The 16,934-nt window shown below is 41.3% G+C and overlaps 1 protein-coding gene across 4 annotated transcripts in view; it reads right to left on the reverse strand.

The window, feature by feature from the left end:
• The window catches only part of LOC124466127 (1,4-alpha-glucan-branching enzyme-like), a 144,927-nt gene extending 128,472 nt beyond the window's left edge, over positions 1-16,455 (reverse strand). For 3 of the 4 annotated variants that reach the window (XM_047017807.1, XM_047017808.1, XM_047017805.1), the window contains exons 1-2: positions 16,384-16,455; positions 15,916-16,015 (exon numbers count right to left, since the gene is read on the reverse strand). In XM_047017807.1, coding sequence (XP_046873763.1) covers positions 15,916-16,010 — 95 coding nt within the window. In that variant the 5' untranslated portion in view covers positions 16,011-16,015; positions 16,384-16,455. Of the gene's footprint in view, positions 1-15,915; positions 16,052-16,383 lie in introns of all 4 variants that reach the window. The other variant, XM_047017806.1, reaches the window with a different exon arrangement.
• Positions 16,456-16,934: the final 479 nt, after the last annotated feature.

Raw genomic sequence — 16,934 nt, forward strand, 5'->3', positions numbered from 1 at the left:
TCTGACTCCAGTTTAGATTAATTGACTAATCGATAAAACAGTCTACAGATTAATCGATAGAAAAATTTTCGTTAGTGGCAGCCCTATTTCATATGTTATCAAATCTCTGGATGTAAGACAATGTTATTCATGCAGAAAATACAGAGAACACTGAAATGGTCATGTTTTTGTTCTTCCCCCTAATGTGCTAAACAAACCGAAACTGAAACCCTGACCCATAAACCGCAATACAAAATAAACTGTGGGCTTGTTGAATTGTTGCACCCCTAGTAGATACATAATATTATATTTTCTACCAATCTGTCGATTGATCAGGGTATCTCTACTTGGATGATAGCTGCAATAGCTTAATTGTCTGGTCTTTTACAGGATGGAATGAAGCTATTGCACGATCAGATCCTTTCAAAATCCTTTTCTTGTGAATTAGTAATCATATTTGACAGGTGCTGGTATTTGTATGTAGGTCCAGTGTTTCCCCTAGGATTTTTTTTAGCAGTGGGGCAGGTCAGGTCTAACCCCCCCCCCCCCCCCCCCGGCCACAACAAAGTGCTAACCCTATATTTCAGAGCTGCTTAATGTAATAGTCTAATAGCTAATGTAATATTGCACATATTTTCGTCCTATTTCCCCTAAATAAATTAAATTAGCATACTTAAAGACACCTTACAGTATGTTCTAAATGACATAATTGACGTAACAATTTATTGTAAATGCAGTGGCCTAGCCTACAGATTAAGGTAGGCCACTCGGAAGCATGTACACTGTCTGCTTCATTTGATCTTGATAGGCTAAGCATTCTGTAGCAAATAATAACAATATACCCACTATTTATTCATTAAAACTAGGCTACTTAAGCATAATAATGCACCTAAAATACAAACGTGAGCAAGGGCAGCAATCGCTATCGAATCAACAGACGTGCAATTTCGCTAGCAGGGGAAGAATACAAACAACGAAAATCACCAGTTAACTTAATTTAAATTTGCTAGAACTATAGACTAATACAATAACAGGCTTAAATGAACTGACAACATAAACTATACGCCTTACGCGCAATCTCAACTGCGCTGTGAAGCGCGTCTGTGCTATTCTCCGACATGCGCTCTAACAATCACGGCTGATAGACGGCCTAAAATTTTGTACAGCTCTAATTTTGATACCGTGGCGCAGAAATTTACCGTGGCGGGCCGCCACGGTAAAATCAACATAGGGGAAACACTGAGGTCATTTTTCAGTTTTCTTACAGAACAAAAACATGCAGGTTGTAAGCTTCAAATTATGTCTAAATCTGAAAGTATATAATAGATAGGCTTTTAGAATGTTGGTACCTCTTAAAATCAACATGCATAGAAAATCCCCTTGAAGGATTTTTTTCAGGCAGGCAATGGGTGAGAATAACAGATGGTTAACCACCCCCAACCATATGGACATTGCTGTTGTGACTGTGCTGTTGCAACTGTGTTAGTTAGCTAACATGGATAACTGTTAGGCTAAGTTAGGAAGGCATCCAAACGCATTGCTGTCAATTCTCTGCATTACAACACAATTAACTTCCCCTGTCCCTAAACAAGACAGAGTCAGAGTAGGCAAGTTTTATGAAACTAGCCATTTTGAGTATCCAACCCAAAATATCCACTTCAAAGCCACTCTCCCAAAACACATGAACGTGCTGCCTGACTACTGCAATTAGGGCACAGGCACAGAATACTCGCATGTCGGCAGGTTGACAGGCAAGTAGCCCGTCCAGTCATTGCATTAGATCCATATGCAATGATTGTTCATGTTTATGACAGTCCTGTAACTTCCACATATATCAGATGTATTTGATTTTACTGTCTGCTTTGATTTATTGATTGCTATCTGATCAGCAACATTGACAAAAAGTGCCCACAAAAACATAACCTGTCCTGCTTTTACACTTACCAGAGTACAAAACAGAATGTTGCATGGCAGACAGTGTTGTGAATCGTGTTTGCTTGATTGTTTTATTTCCATCATGCATGTATTCCAAGATACATTTGCCTTGTACATTTCTATTGACAATGGTCTTACCAAGATTCTGTTCCTGAGGGATGCCAGGATACTTTTAAGAAGTTTTAATATTTTCTGTGCATCAATAGTGAACATATTCAAGATACAGGAACACACTGTATTCACATATTCAGTGTTGTCTGTCCGATCAAGGTATCAATGTAAAATATTCTGGGAATTCTATGTTGTTTACCTCACTGCTGACTTTAGGGTTCAAGGGCACTGACCTGCTCTTAGCAGCAATGATCAGCAAAAGTAAATAAACCAAATAATTTTGGTACTTAACTACTTGTTGACTTTATTTCAAGTCAATAGTATCATTGTCTAGTATCATAGGGGAGTCAGGTGGCTGAATGGTGAGGGAATTGGGCTGGTAATTCCCGGCTGAGCCAAATGACGTTGTGTCCTTGGGCAAGGCACTACACCCTACTTGCCTCGGGGGGAATGTCCCTGTAGTTACTGTAAGTCGCTCTGGATAAGAGCGTCTGCTAAATGACTAAATGTAAATGTAAATCATTGAGACTTATAACAAATTGTGGGATATGCTAGTTATTTTAATAATTTGTCAGGGTTAGCTGATGAGACATTCAAATGGTAGTAGGGATGTCACGAGAACCGATACTTATGGTACCTTCCGATGCTAAAATAACAAAACACCGACGATGCCCATTTTTTTGAAGCACCGTAAGTACCGTGAGCGCCGATGCCAGATGTTAGCATCGGTGCTGCGCCTTCAGGAGTGTTCCAGTCGACGTTTACATTAAGAAAAACAAGATAACAACTGCTGCTTGAGCGATCGCCCCGCTTCGACTTGTTGACAAGAAAGGCAAAAAAAGTAGTTTGCGTTTGAGGCAGATGACCGTGGCGTTATAATTAATCCGCAGAAGCCATTATGCAAAAAATGCTACCGCAGTCTTCAGACCAAGGGGGAATACTTCCAATTTATCTAAGCACCTGAAAGATCGTCATCTGGATTTGTTTAAAGAATTCAAGGCAAGTTCTGATTCAGTTCCAGAAGAGGCGCAGCACCGATGCTAACATCTGGCATCATACAAAATAAATCAATGTTCGTTGAAGTCGCGGCGAAATTCTGAATACATCCAAAGAATGCTCTTTTTCTGTTTGTTTAATCTGTCATACTAAAATACACGTTACATGATGTTTGAGATGGTGGGCACGTGTGTTACAATGGCTTATGTACATAGTTTAGGTTAGCTGTAGTTTTAACGTTAGCCCATAGCTTAGAAGGTAAACTCATGTCATGTTCATCTTGTTAGCTGAATTGGCTTTATTATGTTGTGCTATGCTCTATTGCACATGTTTTGTATGTCTTTGTAGGACATTTTGCTATTTTTCAAATATTTTTAAGAAGTTCATGGTTCAAGTAGCCTACATGGAATCTTAGACAATCCTCTTTTTTTTTTTAACATGGTATCGAAATTGGCATCGAGAATCGTGTTATTTTAATGGTATTGGCACCGACTACTGAATCTTTGGTATCGTGACACCCCTAAATGGTAGAGTGTAAGTTAACAATCTGTACATTTTTGTGTAGTGACCCTAACCTTGTGAACATTAGTTTGTTTATATTTTCTGTCCACAGGATGCCATGCTGATTGATAAGCCCTGTTTAGTCTCTCTGAGTACCGGCACCTTTTTTTCTCCACTTCAAGCACTGGAAGGAGCTATTAAAATAATCTCAAAAATTCAAGGGTCTGATAGAGGGAACACTGGGATCTATGTTGTAGCCACCACGGCAACATTTACGGTATCAGAAATAGGGCTGTACAAAAGGCCAAATATCAGCAGTGATTGTTAGAGTGCATGTCGGAGAATAGCACAGACACGTGCTTCACACCGTGAGCGGTCAGGAGCGCCACTGTGTGTCCTTGGGAATTGCAAGTCGTATAACTTATTTTGTCAAGCCTGTTATTGTATTAGTCTATAATTCTTGCAAATTTAAATTACCGTATTTCTTCGATTAAACGCCGCCCTCAAATAAACGCCACCCTCAAATAAATGATGCACCAAAATAGAACATTGTGTATAATAAACACCGCACCAAAAATGAACATTATGTAATAAATGCCGCCCCAGAAATACGGTCGTAGCAGCATGTCATTTCATTCTCGTGTTGCACTAGGGGCCCACTGCTAGCTAAATACGTTTCAAATACACATCAACATACCTTACTTAGCAAATGACTCTAGCTAGCTAGCGATTAGCTGTTAGTCGGCATTAGAAGGGAAGCTTAAGAAAAACAGCCAATGAACGCATAGCAGTCTAGCCTATTGCTAACGCCTGTCTAGATTATTATTATCTATTATTATCTATTGAAAGAACTGGAGAGAGGTAGGTGCTCTTACGTTAACTAGCTAAGCTAGTTTACATGGCTACAGTAGGTAGCTCTATGTGTGTTCGCTAGTATCTAGCTGTTCTTGCATTCCTTGCAAATCTTGCTCGTTGCTTAATCAGTGATTTAGAAGACCGTACTGTTCAAGCTAGCTAAGAACATTTAATGTAGCAAACAGTCATGTGTCGTTCGTGAACGATTCATTCATTTTGAACGAATCGTCCTCTAGCAGAGGAGTCGGGGGCAGTTTTAATTAAGAAGATTTTAGCGTTTATCCCAAAATAAAACGTGTCGTTAGTCAGTGATTATTTCATTAGAGCGTTTGTTGTTTAGCCCTTCAATCATTCAACTAAATGTAATTTATTGGCTAAAGAATGTCAAACACATTGCAGGGGGGGGGGGGGGGGGCGGGGGGCGATAGACTAATGTGTTCTGCAGAGAATGAAGACTGGCGTTGGTCACGGTTTGGAATGGGAGAAAACGGGACAACGGCGGATATCGCTATAAAAAATATAAAAAAACTGTTCCTTAGGCGGCCGTCATAACTGAAAAGTGCTGCGGGAAACCCTGATATTCACATAAGCAAGAGACAAATTTATTGTTCAGGGATCCAACATTTGAGAGCAGGATGAACGGGAGACCAAACAGACTAGAACAATAACTTTTGCAAGGATAACTGGATCCAGTGTTTCCTTTAAGATTTTTTTTTAGCAGTGGGGGCAGGTCCGAACAACAACACCCCCTCCCCTCAGCCAAAACGAAGTTCACGCTCTATTACATTTATTCATTTAGCAGACACTCTTATGCAGAGCGACAGTGTGTACAGGGACATTTTCCCAAAGGCAAGTAGGGTGAGGTGCCTTGCCCAAGGACACAACGTCATTTGGCACAACCTGGAATCGAACCAACAACCTTCTGATTAATAGCCAGACTCCCTAACTGCTTAGCCATCTGACCCCCTATTAAAGACACCCAATCCACTCATAAATTGTTCTAAATGGCATAAATGCTGCCAATTAATAATTGATGACTTATTGTAAATGGTCAGTAGCCTAGCCTATCGATTAAGGTAGGCCACTCTAAAGCACGTGTACACTGTGATTAATTTTATCTTGACAGATTGGCTAAGCATTCTGTAGCAAATAATAACAATAAACCCACTATTAAATATAGCTGCAGGCAGCAATGCGGGGTTCCTCCTCAACATTGCAAACCATTACAAAATTGACATGACAGAGACATGTATTTCATACATGTACACAACATTTCAAGACAATTGGATCAATGGCTAATTTTAAAGTGGTCATTGACTGTTTTTTTGGGGTATTTCACACTGTTCCTTAAGGCCGAATTATACTTCTCCGACTCCGTTCCGGACAAACGCACGCAAGGAGACAGATTGATTTAATTTATACTACTCCAACGGCTCTGCGTGCTGAAAACAATTAACTGCCAGAAGAGTAGGTGGCGCTGCGCTGCGATGCTAGCTAGGTTATCGAAAAGTCGGATCAAATTTACAAATTAGCCGCTTCATCAATAAAATAAGCACATTTTCAGCAACTACACTGCCCATTTCTCGTCACATTTTAAGTCAGATGCCGATTTACATGTACTGTTTAGCTGAAATATGAATCGTAAACTTAAAGCAATGGCGGTCAAAGGATTCTCACAGCCAAGGGGTATCCGTAAAATGACGGACGGACAGTCAGGAAAATCAGGAGGTGCACGTAGAGCTCTCCGAGGGGCTTGGAGAGGGCACGGAGAGGGAGTTCCTTGTCTCCGTAAAAACGCAGAAGTATAAATTGGCCTTTAAGGTCTCCAAATAGGGTATCTAACATTGGTTGGGCTAAAAATGGCCCAGGTGCTGTTCTATGCCCCCTGATACATCCAGTGAAATTCCCGGGAAAAAACGCTAGATTTTCTCCTTTTATGGTATGCTCATGAATATTTAGATCAGCTGCACGCCGATTGGTCGGTTTACAACGAGTGAAGCTGTGTAGCAAAGACGCAACACGGCCACAGCACTCGCTGAAACAACAAAGGTGGAGATATGAAATAAAAACGTACAAATAAATCTATTGTGTCTACACAACACTGTTTAACGGATTGACTAGATATAATTTGAAATGATTAGGTTAGTTGTTTCCACTTCTGTTGTCGAAGCAAACATGATCGCCTTAGGTGGTTAACGTTAGCACTACAGCGTAGCAAACAAACTATTGTGATTCAACTCAGCTTCAGTTAGCTCTAGCTATCTTGCTGAAAAATAGATCTGGACAAACATGCATCTTGAATGGTAGATTTACATAACATCACAGGTTATTTATTTGAATGAAACTCAGTCAGGAACATGAAATAACGTTAGCCCAATTGCCAATAAACTAGGCTAAATCATCACACATTCAACCTATGCTCTTGTGTTAGCAAGCTAATAAAAAGCAGATGAGCTAGAGTCTAGCTTACATTTACTAGACGGGCATGGCTGATGTTTGTCTATACCGTAGCGTAGAAGATCCCTGTGCAGTTCGACCCTCAACACATCTGCGCAAGCCATTTCACCAAGGACGGTTTTGAAAACCTGGGACAATGTAATGCAATGTAAAGCAGGATTTGCTATGAAGCTGTTGCTAAAAAGAGGTGCGTTCCGACCTTACGTTCATCACAACTGCAAGCTATAGTATGATTTTGTCAGTAACAGTTATTAGCAATGCTAACGTATCCTGTATCTAGCACCTGCCTTTCTCCAGTTCTTTCAAAAGATAATCAAGTTCAAGTTCAAGTCTTTTATTTGTCAGGTGCACAGAGCAACACAAGGTTAGACTGGGCACTGAAATTCTTAAGACAAGACAACGCAAGCACTTGGCATAACATAACATATAAGTACACAGAACAAATTTACATCTATGCTGAGCTTAGATAAGTGAACTTCCTAAATATACAGATAGCAATAAATAAACGACTATACTAACCCTAACACTAAAACTTCCTAAATTACAGATAACAATAAATAGTACGCTATACTAACCCTAATACACAAAAAAAAAAAAAAAAAAAAAAACCTGTTACAACCCAAAAAAAAAACTAATCTAACCTAAATGGAGTACAGTGCAGTAGTGCAAATTTACAGATCAGTGACTTTGTCAATGACCAAACAGGAGCCTGGTGGCGAGGTACAGTAGTGCAATGTTACTGAGAGCAACCAGTAGCTGAAAGTGACAGTGTATAAGTGACTAGTGTGCAGTAAAAATGTCCATATCAGTGTCCATTGAGAAGCCTGATGACCCTAGGGTAGAAACTGTTGTCCAGTCTGCGTGTGCGCGACCGGATGCTGCGGTAACGCCTGCCAGAAGGCAACGGGGTAAAGAGACTGAAGGATGGGTGGGAACAGTCTCTTAGAATCCTGCTGGCTTTCCTAAGGCAACGTGTGTGGTAGGTGTCCTGTAGGGCTGGGAGCTTCCTGCCGATGATGAACTCAGCAGAACGGACCACACTTCGTAGGGCCTTGCGGTCCCGGTCTGTGCAGCTCCCATACCACACTGTGATACAACCAGTCAGAATGCTTTCTATAGTGCATCTGTAAAAGTTAGTAAGGATGACTGAGTCCATACCAAACTTCTTCAGTCTCCTCAGGAAGAAGAGGCGCTTACGGGCCGTTTTGACCACCTTGTCCGTGTGAACAGACCAGGTGAGGTCATTGCTGATGTTCACCCCGAGGAACTTGAAGCAGCTGACCTTCTCCACTTCCGATCCATTGATGAATAGGGGTGCATGCTCCTCCTCCTGCCGCCTCCTAAAGTCCACAATCATCTCCTTGGTCTTGCTGATGTTAAGAGAGAGGTTGTTGTCCTGACACCATGATGTCAGGGTGTCAACCTCCTCTCTGTAGGCTGACTCGTCACTGTCAGAGATGAGGCCCACGATGGTTGTGTCGTCAGCAAACTTAACGAGGAGGTTGGAGCTGTGCGTAGCCGCACAGTCGTGGGTGAACAAGGAGAACAGGAGAGGGCTGAGCACACAGCCCTGGGGGGTGCCTGTGTTGGTGATCAGTACAGATGAAGTGCGGTCACCGATTCTCACCACCTGTGGCCTCCCCGTCAGGAAGTGGAAGATCCACTTGCAGAGGGAGGTGCTTAGTCCCAGGTCCACAAGCTTGGAGACCAGTCTGGAGGGGATGATGGTGTTGAATGCAGAGCTGTAGTCAATGAACAGCATCCTCACATATGTATTCCCCTTGTCCAGGTGGGAGAGAGCGGTGTGCATGGTCAGAGCGATGGCATCGTCTGTAGACCTATTGGACCGGTATGCAAACTGCATAGGGTCCAGTGTGGGGGGCAGCGAGGAGCAGATGAATGATTTGACTAGCCGCTCGAAGCACTTCATGATGATAGAGGTCAGTGCTATTGGGCGATAGTCATTCAGACATGTGACCTTGGTGTTCTTGGGCACAGGGATGATGGTGGTCCTCTTGAAGCAGGTGGGGAGTACAGACAGGTTAAGGGAGAGGTTGAAGATGTCACTGAAGACCCCTGCCAGCTGGTCAGCGCAGCCCCTAAGGGCCCTACCTGATATGCCGTCTGGGCCAGGTGCCTTGCGAGGGTTGATCTTCTTAAAGCATAGCCTCACCTCAGCTACAGTTAGTGTAGGCACACCACTGGCTTGGCCTTCAGGTAGCTCCACTGCAGGGGGTTCACTGTCCCTCTCAAAGCGAGCGTAGAAGGAGTTCAGCTCGTCTGGCAGTAGGACAGAAGACTGGGTCTCATTGTAGCCTCTCCCTTTGTATTCTGTACTCCACTAATCTAGACAGGCGTTAGCAATAGGCCAAACTGCTATTCGTTTTCTGGCTATTTTTTCGGAAGATTCCCTTCTAATGCCGACTACAGCTAGTTTAGCTAGAGTAATTTGCTAAGTAAGGTATTTGGAGGAGTTTGGTGCTTAGAAACATATTTTGAAGTGACCGAGTGTTCCATAAAGCAAATTTAAGCCAGGCATGTCAGTTACTTCTACCGTTTATTTGGTAAACTCGCTTTATGGAACAGGTATTTATTTTGTATTTTATTCAGCTTGGACGCAACCTCCGTAAAAAACAGAAAAGCTACCCATCTCTCGAAGCGCTGCGCGGAGGGTCGCGTCTAGGACTCATCTGGTGTGAACTGCACCATTGACTAGAGTGGCTGCGATCAGCTCTGACAGTCGCACACGCGTCCGGTGTGAATAGGCGGTAAGGCCGAACTCCTCCAAAGGCTAATACAGCATCGTTTCCCAGTCAGAACACGAAAGCACAGGGAACAATGAAGCAGCAGCTGTACAAAAAAGCCCAAAACAGATCTAAAAAGAGAACAAGGCATCTGGAAGTGGACAAGAAGCTGCCACAGCAGTTACACTCAAACCAGAGGAAAGTGAGATGGCCGATTATAAACAAATGAAAGTAATCAACCCTGCAGATGACCCACTGGTTTGGTGGAGAGAACGGGACGTAAACCTGCCTATCCTTGCTCACTTTGCAAGACAAAATCTGAGCATTCCAGCTTCAAGCTGTCCATCAGAAAGTGTTTTCAGCACATTTGGTTTTATATGAAGTCCAAGACATTCTAGACTGACAGGACAATTTAGACTGTCTAGCTCTTGTCACAGAACCCCAAGAAGGCAAAGGAACTGAGTAAAAAATGTAAGCTACAAAGAGACAACGATTAAGCTAGATGTTATGCAGTGCAACATGTGTCACTGAGAACAAACCACACCATATAGGGTGGATATAAATTGTTTATCGATTACAACTGTTATTGAAGAGGATGTGTTTAAATGGTAAAGGTTACATTTGACTTAAGAAATATATATATTTCATGTTCAAATAATGTGTTCATATGTGATTTCTTTATCAAAATATATTTCATTTTCAGTTGTATATTTGTAAGTATTCTGTTTATTTAGAGCTCATTTTATTTATGCTTTAATATGTAATTTTATTTAAATTAAATCATAGTATTGTTACCGTATCGAGTACCGCGATACTAAACTTGGTATCAGTATTGAAGTATCGTGCCAACACTAATATGTATTGCTTTTCACATTGGGCCAGCACTTTGCAGATTACATGTCTATTTCACTCCCAAGTGTATTAATCAATAAATTGGCTTCTTTAGGGAACAAACCAATTAAAAAAATATATACATATTTCAATATGCAATTTAATAGAATTCAAGAAGAGGGTGGGTCAGTAAGTGTAACTACAATAAAAAATTGTTGAATGTTCACCCTTCAACGTATAAAATCCATCCTACTCTTTGCAAGGAATCTACACTGTTGTTGGTAGTGTCATCTGCTGACCTTGCTATTTGGCCAGTTATCATGTTCAAACAAGTTTAGCTATTCTCAATTTATGTATTAAAGGTTGTAGACAGCAGTTATAACTGAAGCTTGATAATGTAACCCATCAGATCATAAATAATGCGCTCATGAACGCTCAAGCAACTGCTCTGCTATCATGTTCCATTCCGTTGTTTAGAAATTTTAGTTGACCACGAGAATGGAGATGAGCTGAAATGTAAAAACGTATCTTTGACAAGCTGGGATCTCTGACAAAACAAGTGGCAAAACTGTCCTATAGAAAACATAGGCTACTAACGTGTGTGGGGTGGCATACAGCGGAGGGGGGCTAAATATTTTCAAGTGGATCCTATATTTATCTTTTTATCTATGGCGTTCATTCAAGAGAGATAGCTTTGACAGACCCGATTTCTGGAACGAACGAAAAAAGGGTCGGAAAAGTTCACGGTCGGTACTATTTTGCAACACCGTAGAATTGCCTGTCCACCGGACAAGAACGTTAACAAACATACTGAGGTGAAGTTAGTTTCATATTCGACATTCGTCTCGGAAGACGCTATTTTGCAGTGTCGATTTATGGACCGGCTGAAAATTACCCATACAATTTTAAAAATAATTACTTTTATAATATCTTTATGGATATAAAACCTCAGACTGTCACCAAATTATTCTAATTATGTCTGGTCTACTTCCACACCCTTTACTTTTTCAATGTTTTTAAAAGAATGATAGAAAATCACAAATCTTTGAAAATAGCATGAAGTCCTTGCTATTCTCAAACTAGTGTCAAATCTCAAAATATACACCAGATTATTCTAATAATGTCAGGCCTACTTCCACACCCTTTACCTTTTCAATAAAACTTTTAAAAAAATGATAGAAACCGCTAAAATCTGAAAATAGCATGAAATCCTTGCTAATCTTAATAATCCTTTCAAAATTTGTACCGAGGGCCCGGACACAACTCGCTTTGGATGTACAGGGATTGTATCGCCCAAGAAGAGCAAGAATCCCCGGGCTTTGCCACTGTGGAGTTGTTTGACTACCTCAGTGACTACCTCAGAGGCTGCATTTCTCCACCGCGGCTTCAGGAATGGAGGCTTTGAACATTACCCACTCAGGTTCAATGCCCCGAGCCTCCGCAGGGATACCTGAGAAACTGCTGGAGATGTGAGTTGAAGATTTTGCAAACAGGGGCCTCCTCCAAACAGTCCCATCTCACCCGCAGTATTCGCTTGGATTTACCAGGTGTGTCCAGAGTCTTCCCCCACCTGCTGACCCAACTCACCACAACATGGGGATAGGATGAAAACTCCAAAACATACAACCTCAGATCCGACGACATGATGAAAAAAATTTATCATCGACCTTCGGCCTAGGCTGCTCTGGTACCACGTACTTATGAGCATCCTTATGTTCGACCATGGTGTTTGTTATAGATAATCCATGACTAGCACAGAAATACAACAAGAAACACACATACGGGTTCAGATCAGGAAGGCCTTTCTTCCCAATCATACCTCTCCGGGTGTCCCTGTCATTTTCCACATACTCATTGAAGTCTTCCAGCAGCACTATGGAGTCCCCCACTAGGGTCCTAAAAAGACAAAATACTCAGATCTTCTGTTCGGTCCATATGCACAGACAACAGTCAGAGTTTTCCCCCCCACAACTTATAGGCGTAGGGAGGCGACCCTCTCGTCCACCGGGGTCACCTCCCGCTTCCTCCAACTCCAACAAATGCATCAGGTTACTGAGCATTTGTGTATACAGTTTCTCTTACCTGGAACATACTTCCTTTTCTAATCTAGGGTGGCTGGTGCTGTCTTGGCGTTTAGGGCAACATCAAAAACTCTTTAGTTTGCTTAACTACTGCACTAAATCACACTTGACTGGTGGGGACCTCACCCATATTGTTTTTGTAACTTATTTGTCGCTTTGCATTCTCTAATTATACTTTCTTCTCTCTGTTGCCCATCTAACCTACCTTGTGGTGTGGGGGGGGGGGGGGGGGGGGGGGGGGGGGGTTGAGCTGTCAACATCGGCCTGGATGCTGGTGTGACAATGTTGGACCTTGTCCCCAAGTGGACTTTGATCTCCTATGACGGACCACACAAGAGTTCCTGGTCCCTTCGTGTCCGTCTCCCTGGCTGTGTCTGATGCATTTGGTGGAAAGCATATTAGTGCAAATATACGTTGGTTATGCTGTCACAATCAAACCACAAACTCGCTCCTGGTTGACTTGCAGCTGTGTGACCATTGGTCAGAATTTAGTTTAGCACAGCTTTAATGCTGTTTTCAGAGATTAGCAAATTATTCTTAAAGGTCACATGATATGCTGTTTTTGGATGCTTTTATATAGGCTTTAGTGGTTCCCTGTTCCTGTATCTTCCCCGAAATTCAGCCTTGGTGCATAATTACAGCCACTAGCAGTCCCACCATGAACTTTCCTCAAAACGCGCTGTTTCTGTGTCTGTAGCTTTAAATGCTAATGATGAGGAGAGGGGCGGCAACATGCGCTAATGTTTACAACGGATGTAACTCAATGGCTCGTAGCCCCCGTTGCTGTAAGATGCCTCGAATTTTGCCATTCTCATCTGATCACCCTGGTTTGCAGAGGTGCACACTCATATTCATTTCAATGAGGAGAAAGGCAGATATCGCGCGCCATAACACCAACAGCAGAACGGTTATCCAAATAACAAAGAAGTGTGCAACACTTGCGTTACAGCAGTTGTATTCACACACACACACTTGATGCCATCTACCTTTACATTAGCGACAGTAACTCAGCTGTTAGCTGCAGAACTAATGTTACAGCCACATTCTAAGGGTAGCAAGCTAGGTAACCATATACAGTAAAGCAACAAAATTATATAGCTTTAGTTAACTTACTTGTTCAAGGTTTGTAGCTTGACCAAGGAGTTAGTAATGATCCAGAATTTAATTTCAGCAAGGCCAGCTTTGTATTGGCTCAAGTTGAGGAAACAGCAGTGGCTGAAATGTTTGGCGCAGACAAACAAAACTTTGGGAAGTTGTGTTGGCACATTTCCACCAAAAATAAAATTAAGATACTGGTTGTGCTTGGATGAAGGAACTAAAAAAATACTTTTGTTTTGATTTGTACATCCAAACACTAAGCAACTGTTATGCTTCGTTCGTTTGCTAGCCATGATGTTTCTCCAGGAAAAAACGATATCGCACTTGCCTTTGAACGATCGTAGCTCAGTTTTTCATGGGCGGGCCAGATTATCAGGGTGGGCAAAGGAGAGAGAAAGGCGGTAGCCTGGCTTGTTGTGGCATCACAACAAGGAGATTTTCAAACCAAGCGTTTGAACCTTCATTTTCTCAAAGGTGGAGAAAAATACCCAGGGCTTGGTTTACACTTATCTAAAATTCTAGCCCCTGGGGAACAAAGGCAGGCTAGGGCAACTCATATTAATGTTAAATAACGTCCTAAAGTGACGTTTTCATGCCATGTGACCTTGAAAAAATATATATATTGAAAAAGTAAAGGGTGTGGAAGTAGGTCAGACATTATTAGAATAATATGTAGTAGGGATGGGCATAATTAATCGACGATCGATTATCGATCATTAAGAATTTAGTCGATGACATTATTTGTTCATCGATAAAACTAATGCGTGTTCTGTTGCGTAGTGTGAGTCTTGAAGGAATGCAATGGATTTCGCTATGTGGCAGCAAGTAAACATTTTACCAAAACGCCACATGCCTACTCAATTACCGGCGAGTTTCCATGTATTTCAAAAGTAAACATGAAGAGGTCACGGCGAAGTGTAGCGTGAGACCATATTGACTAAAAAATTACTTTGTTCACTGCCAACACTGCAAAGCTGAGTATAAATACAACTCCTCCACGACTCAAATGATGTACCACTTGAAGAACATAAATCCGACCCTGGTTAGTGGCGGTGCATCCTGCTCTCGGTGCTAGCACGGAGGAGCTGCGATGCACAACGAGCAGAGAAAATTACCCAACGGATCTGCAAGTCCATCGAGATGGATATGCTACCCTTAAGTAGGCTATTGTTGAGGGCGAAGGTTTTTATGAAGCTTTGTTAGCCTTAAAAAAGCCTTAAATTAGCCGGAAAAAAACGAGGGTCAGTTGTGTTTGAGCACAGGCTTCTAGCTGCTTCTAGGAGTTACAGAAATAGTTGTTTTTCTTGTAATAGCTACAGATCTCAATGCGGAAACACGCCGTTTTCTATTTTCACTGCATTTTAATATAGCCTATAAATAGTGAATTTTAATATACATTTTTTTATGAATAATCGAAAATCGATCGTTAATTCTCCCGACGATCGATTAAGACAATTTAGTCGAATGCCCATCCCTAATATGTAGTATATCTGAGATTTGAAAAAGATGTTGATATTAGTGAAGATTTCACGCTATTTTCGAGATTAGCATTAAATTTGAATTTTCTTTGAAACTTTGTTGAAAAAGTAAAGGGTGTGGAAGTATAGCAGACATTATTAAAATAATCTGGTTTATATTTGAAATTTCTTGACACAAGTTAGAAAAGGTTATTGAGTTTATCAAGGACTTCATGCTATTTTCAGAGATTCGCAATTTTCTATCATAAAAAATGTTATTTTAGAAAGTAAAGGCTGTGGAAGTATACCAGACATTGTTGGAATACTCTGCTATTTGTATGAGGTTTTATATTCACAAAAATATTATTAAAGTCATCATTTTACAAAAATGTATGGGTAGTTTTCATCCGGTCCCTAACTTGACGCTGCAAAGTAGCGTCTTCCGAATGTGAGACGAATGTCGAATATGAACCTAACTTCACGTCGCAAACAAACATAATGTCTCTCAGTTTAAGGGGCTCATTGGTGGACCCTACTGAAGCCAATTATTTCATAGTGCCCAGACTACCCTAGGCAAAACTGTTGAACCGTGTATGGAAAAAGACATGGCAAAGTAGAACACACTATTACATCATTTTTAAATGTGCGACATAACATAGCTAACCTCACCTCATACGACCGCGAGGCAGGCATGCATCAACCCTGCATCCAATGTCAAGCCTGAGAATAGACTACCCTAGCTACTACACTTGATTTGATCTTGCATTGTGCATTTTTACGAAAATACATCATGGTTCTAAAACTCCATTCTGACTGCTAAGCACAACATGCAAAAATGCTTTTTCGGTAGCACTAAACTAAACACTTTACCTCCTCTTGAAGTCATTCTCGTACGGCTTCAGATACGGATCCATTTGAAGAAGGTTGTTGAACTCAGGAACAGTAACATCCTCCGAATCGGCCATTGCCTCTGCAGTCAAAACCAATCGAGAACTAAAATCTATCGCTACTTGGAGAACACGTACGCACGGAAAAGGGAATCAGGGTCTGTCTAATAAATAGCATTGAAAAGATTGCATATTCAACAGACATTAGACTGTTGTTTCACTAATACAACTGATCAATTAAACTTGATTTGAAGGGGTAAATGAGTAAGGTATTTTATAGTTTTAATTTAATAATCTCCTTAATTAATCATAAGTGTACAGAACAGCGTATGGAACGTCATATATGTCAAAACATGTAATTTAGCATACGCCTTAACGACAGAAATTGTAACACCGCCGTTTTATACGTCGTTTTGAACCATCTATGCATGCTATTGTGGCGCCAACATACCCACTCCGTTTGGACGTTGTGACTGCCTTCACGTGCTATCCAGAATAGGCTGTTTATAGGGTGACCAGAAGCTTGACCCTGAAAACAGGGGCGGATCTAGAAAAATATTCATGGGGTGGCAAGAGGGTGGCAAGAGATTTTGAGGGGTGGCACCCCTGTGGCAGAAGTATATAAGCTGATTGAATCGCAGTCATATTAATCAATGTTTATTTGGAATCAATGTTTATTTGGAATGCCCTCAAATTCAGACATTTTAACTCAAAAACATAATGCTACCTTATTATGGCACATTATTTAAGCCTCAAATCAAAGATATTGAGGAAACACTGAACACAAATTTGAGTGTTTTCATTGATTTATTGGCTAATCCATAATAAACTGTATCATGATACCAAAGTTTGGATTACTTGGCCGGCTAGTAGTAGAAGAATGTGCCACAAGTTTGAAGTTTGTATGGTCCTTTTTGACAAAAATGTTGAAGAAACACTGAAAATGGTGTGTATTCAAATGGCTGCTAGATTTTTTCGGCATTCAGGCTGTCTACTCTTTTA

The sequence above is a fragment of the Hypomesus transpacificus genome, unplaced genomic scaffold (genome assembly GCF_021917145.1).
Source record: "Hypomesus transpacificus isolate Combined female unplaced genomic scaffold, fHypTra1 scaffold_65, whole genome shotgun sequence".
NCBI classification, from domain to species: Eukaryota; Metazoa; Chordata; class Actinopteri; order Osmeriformes; family Osmeridae; genus Hypomesus; species Hypomesus transpacificus.